Below are 25,220 nucleotides of genomic sequence, written 5' to 3'. Positions count from 1 at the left end.
GACCAGATCTGGGCTCCAACAGCTGTCATCAGTGTTAAGCCCAGGATACAGGAGCAGCACTTGACCCTGGTGAGGGGCCCACAGAACATCCCAGCCCCCAGGAAATCCTGATGGTGGCCTGGGGCCGTGGCAAGACTCCAGAGCAGGAGGGACACACTGCATCTGGGATCCTTCTTGTCCCAGGGTGGATGTTCAGGACAGAACACACTGCCCTGGAGCTCCTGAGCTGCCCCAACCTGTCCAGGTTCTCGGGTGTGTGTGTGACAGACAGAGGAACCAGGGTTAGGAAATGGGGACAGGAAAGAGTCCCGCCAGACTGCCTACCTGGGGTCGAGGACACAGGTCAGGACAGATTTCCTAAGATCACTTCAGCTGAAGACTGACGTAGGAGAAGCTGTAGGATTTTAATTTTGACATCAGGACTTTTCCTGACATTCTTAGTTAAGGATATTGACAAATTCTCCTTCAAGAAGTCCTCGGTTTTGAACTCGCCTACACTGTTGGTGGGAATGGAAGCTGATGCAGCCACAATGGAGAACAGTTATGGAAGTTCCTCAGAAAACTAAAGATAGAGTTGGCAAGTAAGACGTCACTTTGCTGACAAAGGTTCGTATAGTCAAAGCTATGGTTTTTCCAGGAGTCACCTACGGATGTGAGAGTTGGACCATAAAGAAGGCTGAGCACAGAAGAATTGATGCTTTCAAACTGGGATGCTGGAGAAGACTCTTGAGAGTCCCTTGGTTAGCAAGAAGATTAAACTAGTCAATCCTAAAGGAAATCAACCCTGGATATTCATTGGAAGGCCTGATACTGAAGCTGAAGCACCAATCCTTTGGCCACCTGATGTGAAGAGCCGACTCACTGGAAAAGACCCTGATACTGGGAAAGACTGAAGGCAAAAGAAGAGGGCAGCAGAGGATGAGATGGCTGGATGGCCTCACTGAGCCTCTCGACGTGAACTTGAGGAAACTCTGGGTGATACTGGAGGAGAGAGGAGCCTGGCATGCTGCAGTCATAGGGTCACAGACTTAGACACAACTCAGCAATTGAAGAGCAAAACGATCCAGCAATCACACTCCTGGGCACATATCTGGACACAACTAGAATTCAAACAGACACGTGCACGCGCATGTGCACAGCAGCACTAATCACAGTAGCCGAGACCTGGTAACACCGAAACGCCCATCACAGACGAGTGGGGAAGACGCGGCACGTGTATGCGTGGAATATCACTCAGCCACAGAAAAGAATGAAATGACGTCATTTGCAGCAACACGGACGGACCTAGAGATTATCACACTAAGTGAAATAAGGCAGAGAGAAAAGACAGATGGACCTAGAGATTACCATACTAAGTGAACTAAGGCAGAGAGAAAAGACAGATGCGGTATGATATCACTCATACGTGGAATCCAAGTATGACACACACAAATTTACCTCTGAAACAGAAATAGGCTCACAGACTTAGAGAACAGACCTGCGGCTGCTGGGGGGTGGGGCGGGGTGGGGGAAGGCCTGGGAGTTTGGGATTAGCAGATATAAACTATTACGTATAAGATGAATAAGCAACAAGGTCCTACTTGTATAGCACAGGGACTATATTCAATAACCTGCGATGAACCATAGTGGGAAATACGAAAGAGAATATATATATACACATGCAACTGAATCACTTTGCCATGCGGCAGAAGTTAACACATCACCGTCAATCAACTATACTTCAGTAGATAAACAAAATGGAGAGAAAGGAGTCCCTGAGCTGCAGTGTGCGCTAGGGGTCTATCTGACCGCCTGTTGGAAGCCGGGGGAACAGCCGAGAGCACCAGCGTCGCTTGCAGCATTCACCCCGGGGGTGTACCCGGTGCGGGCTGCCCTGTGATGGGTCCTCCGAATGCAGGCTCTTCACCAGCCACCTCTAAGTCACCCTGCCAAACTCCAGCGGCCTTCCACGTACCCCCCAAGTCTCCCGGGTCGCTTCAGGGAGTTGGGCGCCTGGCAATCAGGCCCTCCTGTTCCCTTCCCCTTCTAACCCCTGGTCGGTATCTCGGTTCTCTCCACTGCACCTCCTCCTCCATAAAAGGTGGCTTCAGTAAGAAAAAAAAAAACAACCCAGCTTTTGAGGGTTTTGTGAACCTGTGAGGACTTGATGGGAAATGCAGTGTGGCTGGCACTGCTGAGTGCTCCATACATGGGGTTGTTATTGGCACACCACTGTCTTCAGGAGAAAATCCAAAGCCAGATCCTGTGCCAGATCTGTGATAACGTCAGTGATTCAAACAACATAACGTACTTCACCCGGCCACTCACACTTGAACATCCTTGCTTCAGCCCGTCTGCCCCCTGTCCAGTCCCCACACCGCAGCCGAGGCAGAGGGAAACGTCCACCCCTCCCTGTCACCTCTTGATTGATGCCGGCTCTTTCTCACGGCCCCCGAGAGCCCATGTCACCTGCTCCCCACCGCGCCCCTCACTCCCTACCACTCTCACGGTACTTTTGACAGGTTGGCCACATTGGCCCCCCACCCCCATTTCTCAGACTGAAGGAGCTTGTTTCCAACCTAGGTCTCTGCCCGGGGTGATCACTCAGCCTCCCGGCTTCTCCCCTGGGTGCTCCTAGGTGTGGCCGCCTCCTCTGGGTTCAGGTCTCAGCTCGGAAGCCACCTCTGCACAGGGACCATCACCCACCTGCCAGTCCAAGCTGGGTCTAACTCCTGACTCCATGCCCTCCTTTCCCCTCCCCTCTCCGATTCACTGTAACTCAACAGCACCCTGTTTTGTTCTCACCTTTGTGCTCATCGCTACCTGAAAGTTTCTTTTTTTGCTTGTTTGTGAAACTAGATGCAAGCCCTGGGAAAACATGGAAAACATGTCTGCCTGGACTACTTCTGCACCCCCAGTGCTTGGAAGGAACCCAGGATGTAGCAGATGCTGAGTGAACACGCTGTCTACCCCCAGAGCATCACCCGCAGGCCACCACCTCCCAGGCACTCAGCTGCAGCTGAGCTGCCCTGCACGGAATTCAACCAAGGGGCAGACGACTGGGGCACAGATAAAAATCGAGCCTTGGCCACTGCCTTCCCAGATCAGATGTATCATGAAGGGCTTGTAACTGGGACCAATGCTTAGCAGCGACTTCACAGGACCCAAAAGGCAGTGGACCTGAGGGTGAACGCGTGTGTAAAGCTATCTGGGGCTGACCAATGTTTCTGGGTTCAAAAGAAATGTGAAGACAGATATATGTCTCAATTTACAGCAGAGAACAGACTAAATAGCGGATCAGCACACTGTGAAACTGGGGCCAGGGTCACATCTAAAACAAAGCCTTGGTTTAACATTTACGTATGTGCCAGCTGGGTTCAGACAGAAGGAACCTAACTGGCATGTAACCTTAAATTCTTAACCTCTCTTTACCTTAAATCCCACATTTTTTAAGTGGTGAGAATACCCATCCCTCAAAGGGTTGCTATGAGAAATAAATAGGATGATTTGCAAAGGAGGCCTATTGATGTACTGAACAGAAAGTAGGTACTCAAAAAAAAAAAAAAAAAAAATCTAAATCTCCATCTGGGTGGGTGGTAGGAGCTCAGAAAACACTTCCTAGGTGACAAGCAAACGGGTGCAAAGCATGCCAAGAAACCAGCACGTGAAGAGTGGCAGGGAAAAGGCAAGGTAGCCAACGGGAGACACGGAACAAGGCCAGGATCTGGGCCACGATGGTTTGTTATTATGCCTCACGTGAGAAGAGCCTGCCGATACGCGTGCTTCACGGCCTGATCACAGTGACACGTGGCAGTCAGAGCTGAGCATCAGTAGGAAAGTCACCGAATGTGAGAAATCACGGGCTAACGGCAGAAAGAAAGTGTGTTCCTGAGAAGAGTATTTATTTCTCTGTTATTATTATTATTTTTTGTTGTTGTTATGTAGCTTGCAGGATCTTAGTTCCCTGACCAGGACTGAACCCAGGGCCACAGCAGTGAAATCGCTGAGTCCTAAGCACTGGACTGCCGGGGAAACTTCCAAACTGTTTACTTTAAATCTACACAGTATCAGAGAACTCGTGGCAGGATTCCACTTTCAAAACCACTGGGCATGTGAGTATTCCGTGATCTTACCAAGAGACACAGGTCCTCATGCAGGCATGCTGTGCCCACACCTCTCCGTCTGGCACTCCAAGGCCCCGACACAAACCCGGGGGCTGCTGTACCCATCACAGAGGCTAGGGTGAAAAGTCAGTCAAAGGCAGCAGTTGACTGGCTAGTCTTATTAATCCCAGGGGACAGATATTTACCAAAAAAAAAAAAAAAAAGGGGAGAAGACAAGCCACCTGCCTGGGATCCATCATCCCATCTAGCTCTTGGAAATAAGAGGAATGTTAGAAGTATCAGCAACAGAAAAGAAAGGAAACGTAACCACAGCAGACAGGGAGCCCTGCCCCGGATCAGCCTGCATCACCACCTCTGGGACAGTCATGCCAGCTTTCTAATGTCTTACCGAGCTCTCCCTGACTCTCAGCCACGTGATCTGCATGGGTCATTCACCCCACACACCGTGGTGATGGGAACACATCCTGCACCTGGGCAGGGACAGCTACCCCTGTCCCACCGTGGTGAGCGGGCCACCAGTAACCAGCGAAGCAAGACAGGACAGTGTCGCCGGGAACAAGGCTCCCTTTCCATGGAAGTCGCTACACCTGGGGCTCCCGGTGCCAACTTGCCTTCTTGTGGAGAGAGGCTGCCTGAGAACCAAGTGAAGCAGAGACCAGCCAGGCAAAGGAGGAGGCAGAAAGGTCATGGCTGACATTCTTTGAAAACTCGGATCTAGTAGTGCCTAAGGCTAGCACTATCCATGAAAGTTTTCAGTTAGTTGAACAAATAAATCCCCATGTTTGCTTAAGTCTCTCTGAGTTAGTGTCTAACTTTCAACCAAGGAGGCCTGACTGATATAGGAAGTAATCTTGTAGACTTTAATCCTAAAGGATTTCTCTAAAGAGGCAGCCTGTGAAGCACTCTTCTGAGTTCTCTTAAAAAAGAGTAGAACACGTGAGACACTGGGGGGCACCACCGGCTTTTCTTGAGGCAGCAATTGCATGCGACCAAACATAGACGGAGCATCAACGAGATGTGCGCTGTGAGGTCGCTGCGGACAGAGGGGGCCTGCTACTGACGGTGTTGCTGACCTTCCACCCTCACCTCCCTCAGAGTCAAAAATTCACTCGCTCTTTCAAAAATGTTTCTAGTATGTGCCAGGTATTATGGTAGGTACTGAGGACATGGAGATGCTTAAGACATGGTTCTCATTCTCAGGAAGCTAACGATCCAGGGTGACGAGGGTGAGAAGGGACCCTTCAGAAAGGATCAGTAGGTGCTTCCCAGGTGGGGAGAACAAGAGCACAGGTGGTCCAGGGCAGGAGGACAGAGCTTGGGAGGCAGGCTGGAGCCGGGCTCGTCTGCCCTGAGGGACTGATCAGATCCTGGAGCCAAAGCTGAGCCTCTGAGTAACTGTGTCCCTGAGTAACTGTGTGTGCCACTCAAGGTGGGGTGACCTGTGCGGAGGGCAGACTGGAGGGGGACAGAGACTGAAGCCTGTGGTCATTGATGGGAAATGACCATGTGGACTCTGACAGAGAATAGCCAGGCTGGAAGAGAAGGCAAGAGTCTACAATCCTAACGCAGAGAGCACTGAAAACCAATGGCGCTCAGATGACTTGAGAAGAACTCTGCTCCGGGGGATTGTTTGCCTCTTAGAGGACAGACTGAGTCAGAGGAATCTGGAGAGAGGTCATAAGTTCCTCAGACTCTGGATCCCAGCAGCTCCATCTGGAGTTCCCTCCCCACCCCTAAACCCCATCTGCCCACGGGACTCGGCTTCAGGGAAGGCCCGGGTCTGGACCCGCTGGCAGCTTGCTGGGTGCCCCTTCACTACGGGATCCTACACCTGAATTTTAGACCTGATCACTCATGACATTTCTCTGAACCCCAACTTCCTCCTCTTCAAAATGGGAACACTGTCATTTACCAAAGGATAAGGATTAAACTCTTAGTGCAAAATTCAGGCTTAAATTGAAGGAGGTAGGGAAAATCACTAGGACATTCAGGTATGACCTAAATCAGAGTCCTTATGATTATACTGTGGAGGTGATGAATAGATTCAAGGCATTAGACCTGGTAGACAGACTGCCTGAAGAACTATGGACGGAGGTTCTTAACACTGTACAGGAGGCAGGGATCAAAACCATCCCCAAGAAAAAGAAATGATAGAAGGCAAAGTGGTTGTTTGAGAAGGCTTTACAAATAGCTGAGAAAATAGAGAAGCAAAAGGCAAGAGAGGAAGGGAACGATATACTCAATTGAATGCAGAGTTTCAGAGAAAAGCATGGAGAGATAAGAAGGCCTTCGTAATGAGAAGAAATAGAGGAAAACAACAGAATGGGAAAGTCCAGAGATCTCTTCAAGAAAACTGGAGATATCAAGGGAACATTTCATGTGAAGACGGGCACAATAAAGGACAGAAACAGTATGGACCTAACAGAAGCCAAAGAGATTAAGAAGGGGTGGCAAAAAAACACAGAAGAATTACACAAGAAAGGTCTTAATGACCTGGATAACCGCAATGGTGTGGTCACTTACGTAGAGCCAGACATCCTGGAATGTGAAGTCAAGTGGATCTTAGGAAGCATTACTATGAACAAAGCTAGTGGAGGTGACAGAATTCCAGCTGAGCTATTTCAAATCCTAAAAGATGATGGAGTTAAAGTGCTGCACTCAATATCAGCAAATTTGGAAAATTCAGCAGTGGCCACAGGACTGGAAAAGCTCAGTTTTCATTCGAGTCCCAAAGAAGGGCAATGCCAAAGAATGTTCTAACGACCGTACAACTGTGCTTATCTCATATGCTAATAAGGTCATGCTCAAAATCCTTCAAGCTAGGCTTCAATAGTACATGAACCGAGAACTTCCAGACGTACAGCCTCAGTTTAAAAAAGGCAGAGGAACCAGAGATCAAATTCCCAATATTTGTTGGATTATGGAGAAAGCTGGGAAATTCCAGGAAACGTCTAGCTCTGCTTCACTGATTATACTTCACTGACTATGGATCACAACAAACTATGGAAAATTCTTAAAGAGGTGGGAATACCAGACCACCTTACCTGTCTCCTGAGAAACCTGTATGCAGGTCAAGAAGGAACAGTTATAACCAGACATGGAACAACATTCAGGTTCAAAACTGGGAAAGGAGTACGACAAGGCTGTATATTGTCACCCTGCTTATTTAACCTTTAGGCAGAATACACCATGCAAAACGTTGGGCTGGATGAAACACAAGCTGGAATCAAGACTGCTGGGAGAAATATCAACAACCTCAAATATGCAAATGATACCACTCTAATGGCAGAAAGTGAAGAGGAACTAAAGAGCCTCTTGATGACGGTGAAACAGAAGAGTGAAAAAGCTGGCTTGAAACTCAGTATTAAAATTAAGATCACGGAATCCGGTCCCATCACTTCATGGTAAACAGATGGAGAAAAAGTGGAAGCAGTGACAGATCTTATCTACTTGGGCTCCAAAATCACTGAGGACAGTGACTGCAGCCATGAAATTAAAAGATGCTTGCTCCTTGGAAAAAAACCTATGACCAATCTAGACTGCATATTAAAAAGCAGAGACATTACTTTGCCAACAAAGGTCTACATAGTCAAAGCTATGGTTTTTCCAGTAGTCATGTGCCGATGTGAGAGTTGGACCATCAAGAAGACTGAGATCTGAAGAACTGATGCCTTTGATCTGTGATGCTGGAGAAGATTCTTGAGAGTCCCTTAGACTGCAAGGAGATGAAAGGAAAACAGTCCTGAATACTCACTGGAAGGACTGAAGCTGAAGCTCCACTACTCTGGCCACCTGATGCAAAGAGTTACTTTTTGGAGAAGACCCTGATGGCTGGAAAAGACTGATGGCAAAAGGGGAAAGGGCAGCAGAGGATGAGATGGTTGGACAGCATCACTGACTCCATGGACATGAGTCTGAGCAAACTCTGGGAGACAGCAAAGGATGGGGACAGGGCGTGCTGCAGTCCATGGGGCCACAAAGAGTGGGACACAGCCTAGCGACCGAACAACAGTAAGAACAACAACAGGATTAAATACGGCAAGTTTCACAGAGTGCTCTGCACAGGACTGGCACGTGATAAACAGCGCACAGAAGCTGCCAGGCTCCTGTGGAAGACGAAGCAGGCTTCACGACACGCTACAGAGACACAAAGACATCCTCATGCCAAGCAGTGGCTTCTCCCTTGCCAGGATTTCCAGAGCTTAAATAGAGTTTTGTTGAAAGAACAAGACAGAAACACTTTTTGTGGTAGTTAAAGCACGTGGACATGACCTCTGAAGGCCCCTAAGAACCCCAGTCAGGCTGCTGAGAAAGGGGCAGGAGAAGAGGGATGTTGGTGCTACTGGAGGCAGAAATGCAGCTCTTCCCCTGCTGCTCTGGGGTGAAAAGGTCAAATGGACCCTGGTTCCTGGTCTGAGTGTGTGGGAATGGCTGGGGAGGGCTTTGTGACTGAAGCAAGGGACTCTCGACGAACAGACAGGCTTGACGGTGATGCGGCTTCACTGTATCCTTAAAGCCAAATCCGTGGACGTATCTTGTTTGCAGAACTTCAACCAAGCCCTCTGCTGACAAGTCAGGACTTGGATTCCAATGGGCCTGGCTTAACTGTTCGTGCAAAGAGCAAACTCAGTAAGAGATGAGTGAGCCGCGATGCAGAAGTCCAACAAGACTGGGCAGCTGTGCACTGCTTCAGCGTTTCCATCCTCAACCCACCCACAGAGAGCTCTGAGTGCCAGGGGGCAGAGCTGCAAAGAATGAGGCCGGAGGTCAAGAGCTCTTCTTGGGGTCCACACGGCTTGTGGCCTTGAACCCCACCTCTTTGGGGGGAGAGGGCTAGTGAAGGCCGTTGACACTCAAGCCTGAACATCACCTGTCTGCACTGCCTCACTCTGAGTGGCTGTGGGAACCTGGGCTCTTCAGTGGTTTCCCTCATACTGAGAAGATAAAAGCCAAAGAGGATGCTCTGGGCAGGGGGACTCCTCGGATGATCTGCACCAAATCCGAATGGTTAAAAATAATTTGCTAAATACCTTCCTAGATAAATTGAAACCCAAGACCTTTCTGAGTCCTGTCCAGCCCTGCCTCAGAGGGCGAGCCGGGCTGAAAAGTCCTGTTCTTTCCTTGCTGAATCCCTGAGTCAGACTTCTGCCTGTCAATCTTCTGACATCATAAGTCAAACTGTGCCACGGAAGGCCGGGTAAGCAGCTTCAGGAAACAGAAGCCCGACTGTAAGCACACAGGTATTTCCAAACAGAAAACAACTCTGCCCAGTTGCTAACTCGGCTACTGTATATAAATTTAGCCATGACACCAGGAGGGGAATTTTTTTTTAAAAATAGAAGTCAAAGGTCAAAAGGATAAACTGCAGTAGCGTACCACTCACTATCCTCATCAAGACATATAAATGGTAAACAAGACATAATAAAGTCTTTGCCCTTAAGACTGGGTGCTGGAGTGGAAGACAGAAAACAAACACAGACTGTAGGCGGTGATAAATGCCATATAGAAACTCAAACAGGGTAAAGGGGATAGAGAATGCCCGAGGTACTATTTTCATGTCCAAAGAAAAATATACAGATGAGGAAGTTGAGGACAGTAGAAGTTGGGTGAATTGTTCAAGGTCACAGCTAGAAAGTAAGGAGTGAACTTCAACTCGGCCCGTCTGAGTCCTCCATTGTTCCTAACTGCTACACCATGCTATCTTGTTAATATCCAGAGGCATCAAACAATTTGGAGAATAGATAAGGTGAGAGGCCACCTTTATTTTTTTTAAACCAGTGTCTCCTTTAGGGTCAACAGCAAAATTCCAAGAGCTATGAACTCATATGAGTAGGCTGCTGGCACCATTTTGACAGCAATGCTAAAAATATTTGAGATTCTATATGCGATATTTAACATACTTTAAACCTTAAAGCCACTCTCTGGGATGGGAATTGTGTGTGTGTGTGTGTATGTTTAGTTGCTCAGTCATGTCCAATTCTTTTCCGACCCCATGGACTGGAGCCCACCAGGGATTTCCCAGGAAAGAATACTGGAGTGGGTTGCCATTTCCTCCTCCAGGGGATCTTCCCACCCAGGGATCAATCTGCGTTTCCTGCATTGGCAGGAAGATTCTTTACCATCTGAGCCACTTGGGAAGCCAGAGATGGGAATTACTGCTCTTATATTTCATAACAGGACACTGAGGCTCGGAGAGTGTCACCTGTTGAAAACTCACAGAGCTTTAAGTGCGGAAGCCGCAGTCCAGGCCTCACGCCTCCAAGTGTGCTGCTTTTCCCGTTACACCACGCTGCCTTCCAGAAGACTCCCCAAAGAGCTGCGTTCCTCTCCCTCTGGGAGACAGGGCAGTAACGATCTTGGCAGTGCAGAGAGAAAGGAGTGACTGTTTTGCGTCTCTGCCAAGTATTCGTGCCCTTTGCAATATGACTTGGATACGACATCCAACCCAGCGCTAGCAGCTAAGCATTCTAGAATTTGCTTAAGGATTTTTTTTTTTTTCCACCTTCTCCATATGGGGTCCAAAATTAAAAGGGGAAAAGCACATTTATGTCTCATTCAGAATTCAAAAAGTAATAAATCCTTCAAGGCCCTGGCAAGTTTCTCTAATCCACTGTAATCATGTTTCCTTGTATAACAAGTCTTGTGATGTCTGAGGCAGCGTCTCACTATAGTAACGGCAGCCTGGATGCTGGAGCTTCTCTTCTCAGGCCTAGGGGATTACTCCATTTTCCACATTAGGAATAAGCCGCAGACTTTAGGTTCTAAAACGGAGCCAGAAACGCTGACGAGGATCCAGATGCCCTAAATATAATTATAACTAAATTTGACTGCCCCCTGTGAAAGGCACAAATGAAAAGAATGTCGCAGCTTCAAGAACACGGATCCAGGAAGCGAAGCTATGAATAGGGCCGACGACAGGCTTCTTATGCACTTGGAGATCTTCCAAGTCTCCCCTGCTTCACATCCTTGGCTTTGTAACTTTTACAACAGCCTCATATTAGGGAAGGGGGCTTCCCAGATGGCTCAGCGGGTAAAGAATACGCCTGCAATGCAGGAGATATGGGTTCAATCCCTGGGTCGGGAAGATCCCCCGGAGGAGGGCATGACAACCCACTCCAGTATTCTTGCCTGGAGAATTCCATGGACAGAGGAGCCTGGTGGGCTACAGTCCACGGGGTCGCAGAGTCGGACACGACTGCGCAGCTAAGCACAGACGGGACACACATTAGAGAAGAAGGCTGTACTACAGATTCATCCTAATAAACCACATTTTCATGGAGGCAGCCTTTTCTAATTTACTTTGTTATTTAAAAATATTTTTATCCGTGTATAGTTGGTTTACAATGTTGTGTTAGTTTCTGCTGTGTAGCAAAGGGAATCAGAGGTAGCTTTTACATTAATGATATTATTTAAACTTTCACAAGTTGATTTGATAAGTAACGGGAAATTTATCTCTATGGTCAAACATTTACTTCTGTTATTACCAGAAAGACATCTATTAAATTCCTGAATGGAAATGACACCCTCTCATTAGACCACTTGACATGAGCAGTGTGGAACAGTGTAGACATACATGCCTCACTTCAGATTATGACTGTTAACTAGAATGACCATGACAGGGGTCCCATTTTTGAGGGCTTACTATGTGCCAGGAACTGTGTTCGGTGTTGTAAATACATCATCTTAGTGTTCAGAATCCCCTGACAAAGTTATTACTATTTCCATTTTACAGTACAGGGTCTACAGTACAGGGTCTCCACCTCAGGAAGGTCCCACCGCTTGCCCAAGGTTGCACAGCTTGTTAATGGTGAGCTAGAATTTGGCTTCCCAGGTGGCCCAGTGGTAAAGAATCCACCTGCCAATGCAGGAGATGGACGAGACATGGGTTCGATCCCTGGGTCAGGAAGATCCCCTGGAGAAGGAAATGGCAACCTACTCTAGTATTATTGCCTGGGGAATCCCATGGACAGAGGAGCCTGGCGGGCTACAGTCCATGGGGTCCCAAAAGAGTTGGACATAACTGAGCGACTGAACACAAGAATTTGTATAGAGGGGATTAGACTCTAGAACCTGTTCTGGAATAAAAGGTCAAACCCTCTCCCCACTGCAGAAGAGTCGTTGCTTCTAGCTACTGTCATTGAATCTTCCTGAACTAAACTTGATTTTCATAGAAATAACTTTCTTTTGTGCACTTTTTCTTTTTTCACTTTGGGGATATTTACTTAAACGGTACAATTACAACCATGCCATCTGGCGTTTCCAGGTCTGGCAAGAAACATGAGTGACTCCTGGAGAGCATACGCCTCACCCGGTGGGAGCAAAAAGCATGGGGCGTCCTGGAAACCAGCCTGTGGGCTGGGAGCATCCCGCCTCCCGTGGGCACCTGGACCAAGGGGCCGCAGAGTCTATCAATCAGGAGGGTCAGTGAAGGGAAAGCCGGTGAGGGGAGCCTCACTGAAAATGTATTATTTTTGAAATGCGCATCATGCCTCTCTCTGCTTAAATCACTTCATCATCGCTCTCCTGGTGCGGTCAGGTTAGTCCCAACACTTTCAGTTTTGCTTGCCCAGCACCTCCCGTCTCCTGGTAATGGCCAGTATCTTCCTCCCCTCATGCCAAGCATGTTCCTTTTCAGACCCCACCTCTCTGGCTCAATCTGGCTGACCCCCAAATAAGGAAGAGATGCAAGCTGGGCCGTGAGTTCTGGGTCTGGGTCGGGGGCTGGTCCGCGTCAGGTGCCTGAAGCTGCCAGCGGCCACGCTTCCTGCCTGGAGGAAGACGCCCGTCTCCAGGGAGAACACCTGTTCGTGCTGCTCCAAAACTGCAGCTTCGCCCGAGGTTTGCTGGACCCACCTTTCCTTTCATTGTGTTCAGTGCCCCATGACTTCCCTTCGCCTCTCATGACTCAAGCTGAGGGTGTGGCACTTGAAGCCAACAGTGTTCTGGATAATTTAGAAAGGGTACCAGCCATGCAGAGTCTAGATGTAGACTCTACCTGCATCTACCAAGTCCAGATGCAGACAAGGATGAGAAACACTCCTTCCGGGGTGAGAAAAAAAAAAAAGTTCACTCACAATTGCTATTCCAAGGTGGTAAAATGACTGGCTTTAGGGAAGCACAGATTACTGGAGACACTATTTCTTGCAGCATTACTAAAGGGGCAGCGAAGAGATGCTTCTGTGCCAGTTGGTTCACCCGGAAGCAGATAAGGACAGCAGAACTGCCTTATAACACCCTAAAGGGAGGCCACTTCTGCTTCTGGTCAGCCATTTGAGTCCTTTAGGAGGAGGACGCTGAATTTTCTGCTGCAAACTCAAGTCAGCAGCTATCAGGGAAATGGAAGAGTTGGATAAATGGGTAGAAATCTACATACGGGGTGGAGGATGGGGAGCCAGGGCCCCTCATAAAGGTCCGGAACTCAGGTGCAGGCTGAGGGCGGGGGACCGCCCAGGGCCCCAGCAGATTTCTTACGTGCTGGGCAACTGAGCACAAGGTGAAGTGTATTAGTAACCAGGTGAGCCTATTAATACATCATCTAGAGGAGTCTTGGTGAAGCTAAATGTCTCTAGAATGCTAACTTCCACAGCGACAGAGCCTCCACTTTCTGCACTGCTGTGTTCCCAGAGGCTGTGTCCACGCCTGGTACTTTGCCACTGTGCAGTAACGTTTGCTGAACGAACGAATGAAAGAGGCTTACAAAGTTCTTTATGTGCACTTAGTCGCTCAGCTGTGTCTGACTGTCTGTGACCCCGTGGACTGCAGCCCGCCAGGCTCCTCTGTCCATGGGACTCTCCAGGCAAGAATACTGGAGTGGGTTGCCATGCCCTCCTCCAGGGGATCTTCCTGACCCGGGACTGAACCTGCGTCTCCTGCCTTGCAGGCAGATTCTTTAACACTGCGCTGTCGGTGAAGATGTCTTACAGTGAGTCCTCGGAGGAGGAGCAGAGACTCTTAAACCGCTCCTGCAGGCACTTCCACTCAGACAAAGGCACAGTGAGGGCCGAGGAGGTTTAACACCTGAACCCCTGTGTAACTTGGAGCTGTCTCCTGGATCTTAGAACAAGAGCACCGGACAAGGTGACGTCCAAAGTGTCCTCTCGGTTGTCATGTTTTGTTTCTTGGTGATTAGGCACAGTATCAAGCTTCATGATTTTCTTAAAACCACTGAGAAGAATCCTCCTCAGGCTCAGCGTTAAACTGAAGAGCAAGTGTGGGGTGTGAGAGACCAAGTGCCGTCCTGGGCGTCTTTGCTCCGTTATTCACCGTGCAATCTCACACCACAGGCTGGGTCTCCTCACCTGCCTCTCAGCGGACGTGGGATGCCTGTCTTTACAAGGCAGTGAGAAGGGAAAATACTCTGTCGATTAAGCTAAAGCTCTCTCTGAAATCAAAGGTCAGCTTCAAAATGGCTTCGTTTGGGGTTCTTCAGCCCCAGTGGTGCCGTTTCTGACTCCATCACTGTCTTCTATGGTTGTCGTACGTCTGGAGAGAACATATTTCCTAGTTTACACAGAGATGCTGGCTCATCTCTGGCCTTTCTGCCTTTCCCTGTGACCGTCCGACTCCACCTCCCCGGGACTGACTCCCCAGATCCCTGGCTTCATCCTTCTCAAAGTTCTTACTCATAGCCAACCTTGAGAAATACTGATCAATCATGATAGACTCCATTTTATCCTCTGTTCCTGGGTGAGTAACTCATCAAGACTCGAAGAGACAGCCTGCTAATGATGGTGCTGTATGCTCAACGAATATGACAGTTGCCCAAAAATCTTGGGGATGCTGGCCCTGCCAAAAGTGTAAGTCACTCAGTTGTGTCCTACTCTTTGTGACTCCATGGACTGTAGCCTGCCAGGCTCCTCTGTCCATGGGATTCTCCAGGCAAGAATACTGGAGTGGGTTGCCAAGACCTCCTCCAGGGGATCTTCCCGATCCAGGGATTGAACCCGGGTCTCCTGCATCGCAGGCGGATTCTTTACCGTCTGAGCCACGAGGGAAGCCCAATGGCTGTCAAAACATACTCCCTCACAGGGCCCATCGACAGGACTGAATGGGGTTTGGGCTCACTGGCACCGTGATGCCTGTCTGCCCTTACCACAGCACTTCATAAGCATTACCTCACTGTATGGAAATGATTTGTTAAATTTATATGTCTGTGGCTACAAAAAAAAATTTTTGGAGAAAGAGACTCAAGACTTATTCATCTTTTTATTATGTATCTTGTACAAAGAGAGAATTCAACAGATTGTTGTGCAATGAATTAAGGAACTATGTCAATTATGTGAACCACTCCATTCTCTTCTCTTCTCGAAGGAAAATCATCTCAGAAGCCACAGGGTGCAGAGGGAAGCCCTGACCTTGAACTAGACCATGGCTGGCAAAGACATGCGCTCATGCTTGCCCACGGCAGATGTGACGACTCAGCCATGAACCTCTCTCATCACATCTGAACCAGGCCTGAGACCCCCTCTCAACACAGCTTGCCAGGCAGCCACCCTCCTGAATGAGTCAGCTGGCACCCCTGATGCAGATGAAAGATACTTGAAGACAAGGTGGTGGGTGGTGGATGTATGATGTGGCTTCACGAACAATGAGATGAGGGAAAGAATGCCTAGACGGAGCCCACACTGTTCCTTTAAAATGCAACATGCCACCTTAAAACAATGCGAGAAGAACCGCTTAACTCAGTGAGCAACAACTGACCCGCCGAATTGGGTAGCATGGCTAAGGTGGCTGCCTAAGGTCTACCTGGTAATTGTTCCTTTAAACGAGACGCTCTGTCCTGAGATGGCTCGGACCCTGAGAGTTGAGCTGTGTGACTGGTGCCAAGTGAAATCTCCGCATGATCTCAGAGGTGAGAGAGGCAGCACGGTGCAGTGGGTAAGACCACAGGCCTGAGAGTGCTGTTCCTACCTCACAGAGCGGTTTTAAGGATTTGATATGTTACTATTAGATAAGGAGCTTGGAACAGTGACTGGCACGTAAGTACGAAAAAAGTAAGCATCAGCTGCTATTATTTTGTGTGGTGGTCTGGTGAAAGTCCCCCCAAACAACTAGTAAAATAGCCACTATCGATCATTAACTGATGGCTATTGCCTTGGTGATATAAGAGGCTCTTCGAACAGGCCTGGCAGGCTGACAAGCTGCCTGCATTCCCCACGGCCGCCGTCCACAGCCAATCACCCTGGCTGTTATCAGACAAGGAAGACGGGGCAGCCCATTGCCTCCCTATTCGCTCTGGCTGCCAGGAACCACGGACTTACACTCCATGTTCAACTCTGGAAGCTTCCCTTAGTTTATGTTTCCTAAAAAAATGACTCTAAGAACAGAAAACTTGGCTCTTGTCCTTTTAATCTCATCCTAAAGGCTTTTAGATTCAGTTATGTCTATGGTTTTGACTATAACGATCTTAAATATTCTTTTTAGAATCAGGTAGAATGTACATAAATATAAGGAAAAAACATAACTGTCAGAGTCTTCATGCTGAATGCCAGCCAAGACATGAGTTTGAGGTGACATATTACATTTTTGTATATTACACGTACCACAGTCCTCTTGGAAAACAGGGCAAATCTTATGTAACATTCTGCAGAGACACCAAAACAGACTCATTTTATGGTCGTGGTTCATCATTAAAAATGTCACACACACACCTCTACCCTACATTTCCCCATGATCACTGCTCCTTCGACAGAAAGTGAAGCTGGAATCAGAGAAGCTATCAGTTGCGCCAAAGACAGATTGTTGTTGAAACCAGTTTTCTTCTCATCCTCTATCCTGATTCGCAGAATCAAAGAGCTCACTGACTGCAATTCTCTCTCTTTACAGAGGACACTGAGACCCAGAGAGAAGTGACTAGCTTAAGGTCACAGAGTGGGTTAATGGTTGAGCTGAAAGTCAAACCTAAATCTGTCAGGCTTCTGTTCTAAGACGCCAACATTCCTCTCTAGACAACTTAAATAGAAAATGAGGGTGTTTAGTCTTCAATTTTGAAATTCTTGAAATTTGTTGTTTTATTATAGCAAAATAGAGGGCTTTAAAAAAAAAATCAAGGCAATAGATCCATAAAAAAATAGGTCAAAGTTCTCTGGGAAATATTTCTGTTGCAAAAAGGCTTTACAGTTAAGGCCTTTACCGTGCGTCATTCACGTAGAATCACGGGCCCATTCTAAAACCAGGAAATCGGATCGCTCATTTATCCAGTGTACACTTAATGGTTAATTACTACATGAGGCAATGTGCTGGATCCTGAGACTATACAATTAAGAAATGTCCCTGGGGACTTCCCTGGTCATCGGTGGTTAAGACTCTGTGCTACCAATACACCAGGTCAGGTTTGATCCCTGGTCGGGGAGTTAAAATTGCACATGCTGTGCAGTGTGGCCAAAAGATTTTTTAAAAATCCTCAAAAAACTTTTGTGGCCTCAAAAAATCCTTCCTGACCCAACCCTCCAAGTGGCCAAGAACAACTGCTAAGAGGGGCATGAGCTGAAAGCTACCTGTCACTCCTGAACTAGTATAGTCATTACGCGTCTATTAAATCCTATACAACGTGAAGTTATTATACTTGCTGGAACCCTGATTTCCCTCCATTAGAATGTAAACTCTTTCATGCATTTAGCACTGATTAAACTGGGAAGAACAACTCTTCTAGGTGCTGGGAGAACCCCTGATAACAATGCATGAAGGACCAATTATACCCCCAAGGAGAGACCCCGGGTGTCTCCCACGTGAAATGTCCCTTTCATCCCTGGAAGCTCAGCCCTCTGCCTCCTGCCCGTCATCACCCACGGCCGCCATCTGCTGCTGGAGAATCAACAGAGGTGCCGCGCTACTCACTTCAAAGCTGCTGCTTATCATGCCCAGTGATTTACCAACTGAGAGAAGGACCAGTTACTGACAGTGCCGCCGCCAGAGTACAGTTCTTCCTAGCAGAAGAGTTGGGGAAAAACAACAACAACAACAAACTTCTGATCTCGCCTTAAGGTGGACCCAAAGGCAGCTGCAGCACCTCCCTTTTATAAACCTGGCATGGGTCCTCCCCTTTGTGGAAGCGGTTCTTCTCCAGGTTTGATCAAGGGAGGAAGAGCAGGAAGAGCTTTTCCTCTTAATGGCTTTTACTGCGTCTGTAAACATTGTAATTGTTGGTGATAAGTGAGCAAGGGCCCTGGGAAGTCCTGCGCAGGGAGGTACGGTCATGCCCCAGAGCTGACCTGTCTCCACAGCACAGGGCGCTGCACAGTGTCATCTGGAAGGAGACGCGGTGGAAACTGAGCCTGCTTAGTGCCCTGAAATACACCTCTCTCAGGCTGCTCACACCTGGGGCGGCTGTACACTAAAGTCCTGCATTTGCAGACAGGTCCCCCTCTCTACTCCTGGGGCCTGGAAAGGCTGGACACTGTTAGAAAAGAGAGTAGAAGCAGCATAAACAGGAAGAGGTGACAAAAATCAGGGTTAAAGAAGGAAGGGAAGTTTGCAAGTCTCTGCCTCTTCGTACATTTTCACGTCCAAGGAGTGGTTGTGTTTCTGGTTGGGAGACATGGTGGTTGGGGACTGGGTGGAGTATAAAGAAAAATGGGCTTATTTCCCCTCCCTGCCCCCAGGAGTTTAGATCCCCTAAGGAAGGAAGATACAGCGTCTTGGAGGCATGTTCTGAGTCTTGTGCATGTCTGTATCTCTGCAGCAGCGCTGTTCTCAAGAGCTTTCTGCAACAATGAAAATGTTCTCTGTTCTGTCCAGTTCCACCAGCCACCTGTGGCTACTGAACACGAGATGTGAAGGGTGTGACTTTAGATCTGAAGCTTTTTAAAATTGAATTTCCACCAATTTAAATATGCAGTTAAAGAGGCACATGTGGCTAGCGGCTGCTGTACTGGGCAGTGCGGTCCTGTAAGATCCAGCACCAGACTCGGTTCCTCATGAGTGTTCAACAAACATCTGTTCAACTGAATGAGACTTTGTGCAGTAAATACATACTGAGCTTCCTCTGCATGCCAGGCACTCTGCCAGGTGCTGGGGCTGAGTGAGATGCTGCCCCTGAATGAGTTGGAACTCCCGGTTGTGAGCGACAGGAAACTTAACCTTGCTTCTGTTGTTCAGTCGCTAAATCGTGTCTGACTCTTTGCGACCCCATGGACTGCAGCAGGCCAGGCTTCCCTGTCCTTTACCCTCTCCCGGAGCTTGCTCAAACTCGTGTCCATTGAGGCGATGAAGCCACCCAACCATCTCATCCTATGTGGCCCCCTTGACCTTGCTTTACTCAAGGCAAAAGGAGAGCCCGCTCACAGGCCGAGAGAGCAAGATAATGGCACCCTCACGGCAGCTCAATTTGGGACTCGGAGGATAAGGCCGTGACTGTCCTCGCCCTTTCCCTCTCTCACCTCAGGGAGACTCAACTGTCTTCCATGTGTGGTTTCCACGTGCAAACTGGCTCTCCCCTCAGGAGCACTAGAAGGCTGCCCCCGGCCCAGAGCTCATGCTGGCAACGCCCCCAGTCCTAGCCCCGCCTCCCAGCCCAAGTCTCATTGGATCCCACGGCTGTCACTGGGTCATATGCCTATTTCTGCACCAATCATCATGACCGGCGGAATACGAGGGCGTGACTATCCGGGCCTTCAATTACAGACTCCAATCATGAGCCAAAGGGGTTACTCCACCAGAAAAAGCACATGGGATGAGAGCAGAGGTCCAGGATGGGCTCTTAGACTAAAATCAATAGGGAAAGAGGGAATTTTGCTAAGGAGCAAAAACAACATAGATCCATTCTAGTCTCTACTTCAAAGGGCTCAGTGTCTCTCTAGGGAAATTTTAAATAAGAATGCTGGTTGGTCAGATCTGCTGGCCAGATAGAGAAGAAAGTACTAAAGAGGAAGAGCTACATTTGGCAAGGTCTAGGTTGAAATGTTATAGTAACGTTTAATGACACAAAATTTCCTCTGATGCTGTCTACTTTTTCATAGATAAGTCTCATGAAACCCGTGTGGCCAAGGTGCCACCTGTGAGACCTAGATGTCTGGAGAAGGGATGGGGGCCTGCTGTCTGCAGCCTTCCTCAGATTCGGGGTTCCGAAGTCTCCCCCTGTGCTCCCCTGTCTCCCGGCTCAGGGCGTGCTTGGGCCTCAGAAAGTCCTGCCGTGTGTGGATGCAGGCGGAGCAGACGAAGCGCGGCCCACCCAGGGAAGGGACACACATTGCCAATTCACACAATGCAATGTGAATTGTCTATTTTCATAAGGGCTACTCCGAGAAAGATTATTTGTGGGCAGGATGACTCATGGGAGAGCCAGATGAATTCGCCCCACAGAGAAGACAAAGGGCTTGGAACATCGCTGAGATGAGAGAAATTAGCCAGAACAGCTGCAGTACTTTAGGGTCTTTTAAATAGCCTCCTTCTCCACCCATTTCGAGCTGCACTCTCTCACTCATTAAACACAGGCCGAGGTTTTCCTTTTGTTGGCTCCAAGGGCTAGCAGAGGTTGGGAAATATTCTTTTCAGCAAGCGCATCTTTTTATCCCTCTGAGCTCTCTGGGATTATCTTTTTTTTTTTTTTTTTTGAGATGATGATTCTGGACTACTCTGAGAACTACTCTGAAATTTCTTGGCTTTTTTCTAGGTGGGAAAAAAAAGTTAATAAAGGTTGTGGACCACACTTTCCATGTCTCAAGGACGGTCAGGGCTCAGGCCACATGGCAAGAAGGCCCATGACTCGATCTGTTCTCTTCTCCTGGGACCCAGAAAACTTGCAGCCCCCTTCAACGTCAAACTGACCACCCCTCCTTTAACTGTACAACGAATCTTCCAGTTTGAGCGTGGCTCTCTTTAGGCAGGGCTTCTCTCGTGGCTTGGTGATAAAGAATCTGCCTGCAATGCAGGAGACAGAGGAGATGTAGGTTTGATCCCTGGATCAGGCAGATCCCCTGGAGAAGGAAATGGCAACCCACTCCAGTGTCAGTGCCTGGGAAATCCCTCGGACAGAGGAGCATGCTGAACTATTGTCCACGGAGTTGCAAAACAGTTGGACAGGACTGAGCTACTAAACAATAACAACTCTTCAGGCATGGGCTGTAGGTACTCCATGCTTGGTAAGCAAGGAAGAGCTGTTTGTTTTCAATATCCTTTCTGGGTTTTAATAGACTGCTCAGTTCAGCGGTAAGTGGGCCTTGTCCCCCGCTGGAATGGCACTGTGCTTCCTGGAGCCCAGGAGGCTGGACACTTTCAGCAGACAAGAAGTGGTCCTCCCGTGGGCTGGCAGCGGACACACAGTCAGTGCTCAGTGAATGCTGGTGAATTGTGGAACACTGTTGGCAACTTGGAGATGCTACTGTGCATAAAATATACTGAAGAGAATGGGTCTGGACACTAGTATCTGCAATTATTTGTGTTTCAGAAAAGTGTTCATCTCCTCTCTATAAACCTCAGTTCCCCAGTGCTAACAACTGTTCAACCCTAAGGTGACTCAGCTTTTAAAATGGTCCTTATTATGGATCTCAAGCCTATGTAATAACTAGTTAGCTGATAATGTAAACACAGCTTGGTAAGTGGTCCTCTGTTCCTCAAGGGTTAACTCGCTAGGACTCTAACAGATCACATCAGCATGAATGAGTCTGCTTTTTAGAATGCCCTGCTCTTACCCCTTTCAGCTGTGTAATGTTCTGCCTTCTCATTCATTTTATTTTATTTTTTATGTCAAAAACTATTTTATTACAGCACTGGTGGTGATAATAAAATCAGAAATAATCTAAACATCCATCAACAGAGAAATGGAAAAATAACACGAAGTAACATATATACAAGAGAATATGATACTAGAGTTTAAAAAATTTTTTTTAAAGATAAAAGCATTAGATCTATATTTAGCAACATGGACAGGTCTTTAAAGCATCGGGTTGCATGAAAAATTCAAGTTGCAAAACACAGCTTATGCAACTTATGTACTGTTTGTAAACACCCGGAAAATCCAGTTCACTCAACATAAAATACAGAAGTGAGGGCACACACTAGTAGCGGTGGTTTCCCTTGGGAAGGCGAGGGCACTCAAGGGGGGCTTCATCTGTAACATTTCTTTCACCTTAAAGAAAGAAAAGCTTGAAGCAAACAATACCAAGGGCAGTACTGCCTGGCATGAACGTTAAGTGTCTGCCGCATTCATGTTTGTTGCTGCTTTTCAAGTTGACAGACTTTAAGGGAAGTTTCAGATTTGCAGACCATTGAGCAGAGTTCCACGTGTTGTCTCCTCAAGCCTCACAGTTTCCTTATTATTAACCTCCCGCATTAGTGCAGCACACTTCTTACAGCCGATGGGAACACTCGTGATACGTTATTATTAACTCCAGTCCGTATTTCACATTGGGGTTCACTCTGTTTTTATCGTTCTGAGGGTTCACACGTGCCCATCACTACAGTGTTATACAAAATATGTCATGAAAACCTCCTTTGGGCCACCTACTTAACCCTTCCTTCCTCCTCCTGAGCCCCTGACAACCACTGATCTTTAACTATTTCTATAGTTTTGCCTTTTCCAGAATGTCATATCACCGAGTAATTACACAGTAAGCAGCCTTTTCAGATTGAGGCCTTTCACTGAGCAACATGCATTTAAAGCTCCTCCACATCTCATCTCTTTTTACTGCTGAATAATATTCCACTGTATGAATGTATCTGTGTTTTTTTATTTTTAAATCCATTCACCTACTGAAGGACACCTTGGTTGCTTCCAGTCTGGGTGGCTATATTATACAGCTCCCCTAAACACTCAAGTGCAGGTTTTTGTGGGGACATAAGTTCCCAACCCCTTTGAATACCTAGGAGCACAATCCTGAATGATAAACTAAGAACAGACGACTTGTTTTGTAAGAAGCTGCCTGACTGTCTTCAAAAAGGCCTGTGCCGTTTTATTTTACATCCCCACCAACAACAAGTTCTCATTCATTTTAAAATTAAATTTGTTGAGATACAACTCACATGCCACATAATTCATAGACCATACGATTCACCCGTTTAAAGTGTAAAGTTCTGTGGTTTACATGTCTTCATGGAATTGAGAAACCATCACCACTATCTAATTCCAGGACATTTGCATCATCCCCCAAACACCCAGGACCCATCCTGATTTCTCCCAGCTCTCCCTTCACCCCCACCATCTCCTGACAACCACTCATCTGTTTTATGTCTATAAATTTGCTTATGCTGGCTATTTCATATAAATGGAATCTCATTCATTAAAAACAAAAAAATTCTTGTTATTTTCTGGGGCATGCTAGCTTCCATGCCAGATGCTGGAATCACAGACTGGAGTAAAACCTAGCGTCTGCCTTCTAGCTGCTCACAGTCCAAGAATAAACATTTGCAGACCTCCCAGGGTTCTCTCTTGGCCACAACAGCCACACTCGCGTTAGCTGGCTGAGGCCCGTGTACCAGTCGGACGCGCGGGCCAGGAGGCCCGTCACTTCCCTTTGGGTTCAGCGCTGCTGGGTAGATGCTACCCAGGGATCCATCTCACTGGATGCTGATCAGGCCTACAAATGTTCCCCTTTATCGCTACTGATCAAGCAGATAGACTTGACCTATCCTTTTCCAAAGACGCCCTCCTTGGTAATGACTCAGGACCGTTAGCCTGTTTTCAAATACAGCCAGTTTGTCATCTTCCTGCCACTAAGATCAAAGGAATGCTTCCCCTGGGCTTCCAGTAAGGTGCTTACGATGTTCCCCTGCGATAATGACTGGACTCAGCACACATCAGAGTGGGTATACTGAGGTCTCCCTGCACATCCTGAAATCAGGCTAGCCTCGGAGAATGGAATCAGGAGAACTGACACATGCTGGAGGACCCTGGCCACGTGTAGAAGTCAGTCTACTGGAGAGATTGCAGAAAAGCAGTTGAGGATATGGGGGGCTTCCCATGTCAATCCAAGTGACACAGGAGCCATGTCAGGAGACACATTTTAACCAAGAAAGCGAAAATCTACGCAACTCTAGAAGATTGTTCATAGGTGGTATCAGGTTCCACGTGGAGTCTGAAAAAGGGAGCCCAGGGTTTCTGCAACCATTTGTTCGTGTGTCTGCCTTTGTCCAGAGATTAGCAAGATGATCTTACTGGAAAGCAAAACCCTTCAGCTCCTGGGGGATCACAGGTCCATGAGGTGATCATGAAACCTCCCAACTACTAACTGTCTCCCCATGTATGGACGGGAAGTGGCAGACAGAACAAATGTGACACTGTGTTTTATATTTCAGTTTCTTATGAGTTTGGCTATCGGGAGTTAGTCTTCAAGCTCTGGCAAGATTGAGTTTCTGACCCAAAAGGGTAGGACGCATGCACCGTGACGATCCACCAAAGCACCTGTCCGGAGAAGACAGGTTTAGGAGAGGTAAAAACCATGGTCCAACATACAGGGCCTGCCGTTTAGAACAGGAATTTAACTGACTCTAAGGCAAGTCTAACAACTAGATATTGTAAGGTAATAGTTAAAAACACAGGTTTTGGAGCTAAATGACTTGGCTCCAACACTTACTAGCTATGTCAACTTGGGCAACTTAGCCTCTAGGCACCTTGATTTCCTCATCTGTGAAATAAAATGCTTGTAAAGACTAAATGAGATAACCCAAACAAATGCTCACTAAGACATCTGGAACACAGCAAGCTCTCAGAAGTTAGCCATCACATCACCAGCGTCTGACGGACGACCAGACCACCCTTTGAGATGGGGAGCCCCCCGGAGCTCAACTGGCAGAGATCTCTCAACTGAGGGCCAAATATAAACTTGATGTCGCTGAATTTACTTCAACTCCAGGATTTCCAATGAGCTCTAAGCCCCTAAAGCTCTTACATACAATTCAAAACAAGAATGTGGTCTCAGCAGTTGATGCGTCTTTTTTACATAAAACCTCTTCTTGCCGTCCAACCGATGGATACTTTCCTGAGGACTTATGTGCACAGCACCTGTTAGCCGGTGAGAATGGGAAAGGTGGTCCTTTCCTTCAAGAAGCTGAACATCTAACTGAGAAGAGGAGATGAGAGAACCAGTGATGCAAGCGTGCATGCTGGATTCAGGCCGACTGTCCATTCGGTGCTTGCCTTTTCACTGGAGGGACAGGGTAGTCTGTGTCCAGAATCGCTCTATT

The 25,220-nt window shown here is 47.7% G+C and overlaps 1 protein-coding gene across 9 annotated transcripts in view; it reads right to left on the bottom strand.

Moving 5' to 3' along the window:
• Window positions 1–25,220, bottom strand: part of ATG7 (autophagy related 7) — a 293,009-nt gene that overhangs the window by 103,070 nt on the left and 164,719 nt on the right. For 2 of the 9 annotated variants that reach the window (XR_011563078.1, XM_070776864.1), the window contains one exon: window positions 1–25,220. This exon is cut by the window's left edge. The exons of the other annotated variants lie outside the window; for them this stretch is intronic. Coding sequence is in view for 1 of the 2 variants with exons in the window: in XM_070776864.1 (XP_070632965.1) it covers window positions 25,146–25,220 (75 nt within the window). In the remaining variant the exon portion in view is untranslated. 9 annotated transcript variants of the gene reach the window in all.

Source organism: Bos indicus, chromosome 22, assembly GCF_029378745.1.
Source record: "Bos indicus isolate NIAB-ARS_2022 breed Sahiwal x Tharparkar chromosome 22, NIAB-ARS_B.indTharparkar_mat_pri_1.0, whole genome shotgun sequence".
NCBI classification, from domain to species: domain Eukaryota; kingdom Metazoa; phylum Chordata; class Mammalia; order Artiodactyla; family Bovidae; genus Bos; species Bos indicus.
Note: the sequence above shows the minus strand (reverse complement) of the source record. Positions and strands in the feature narration are given on the sequence as shown.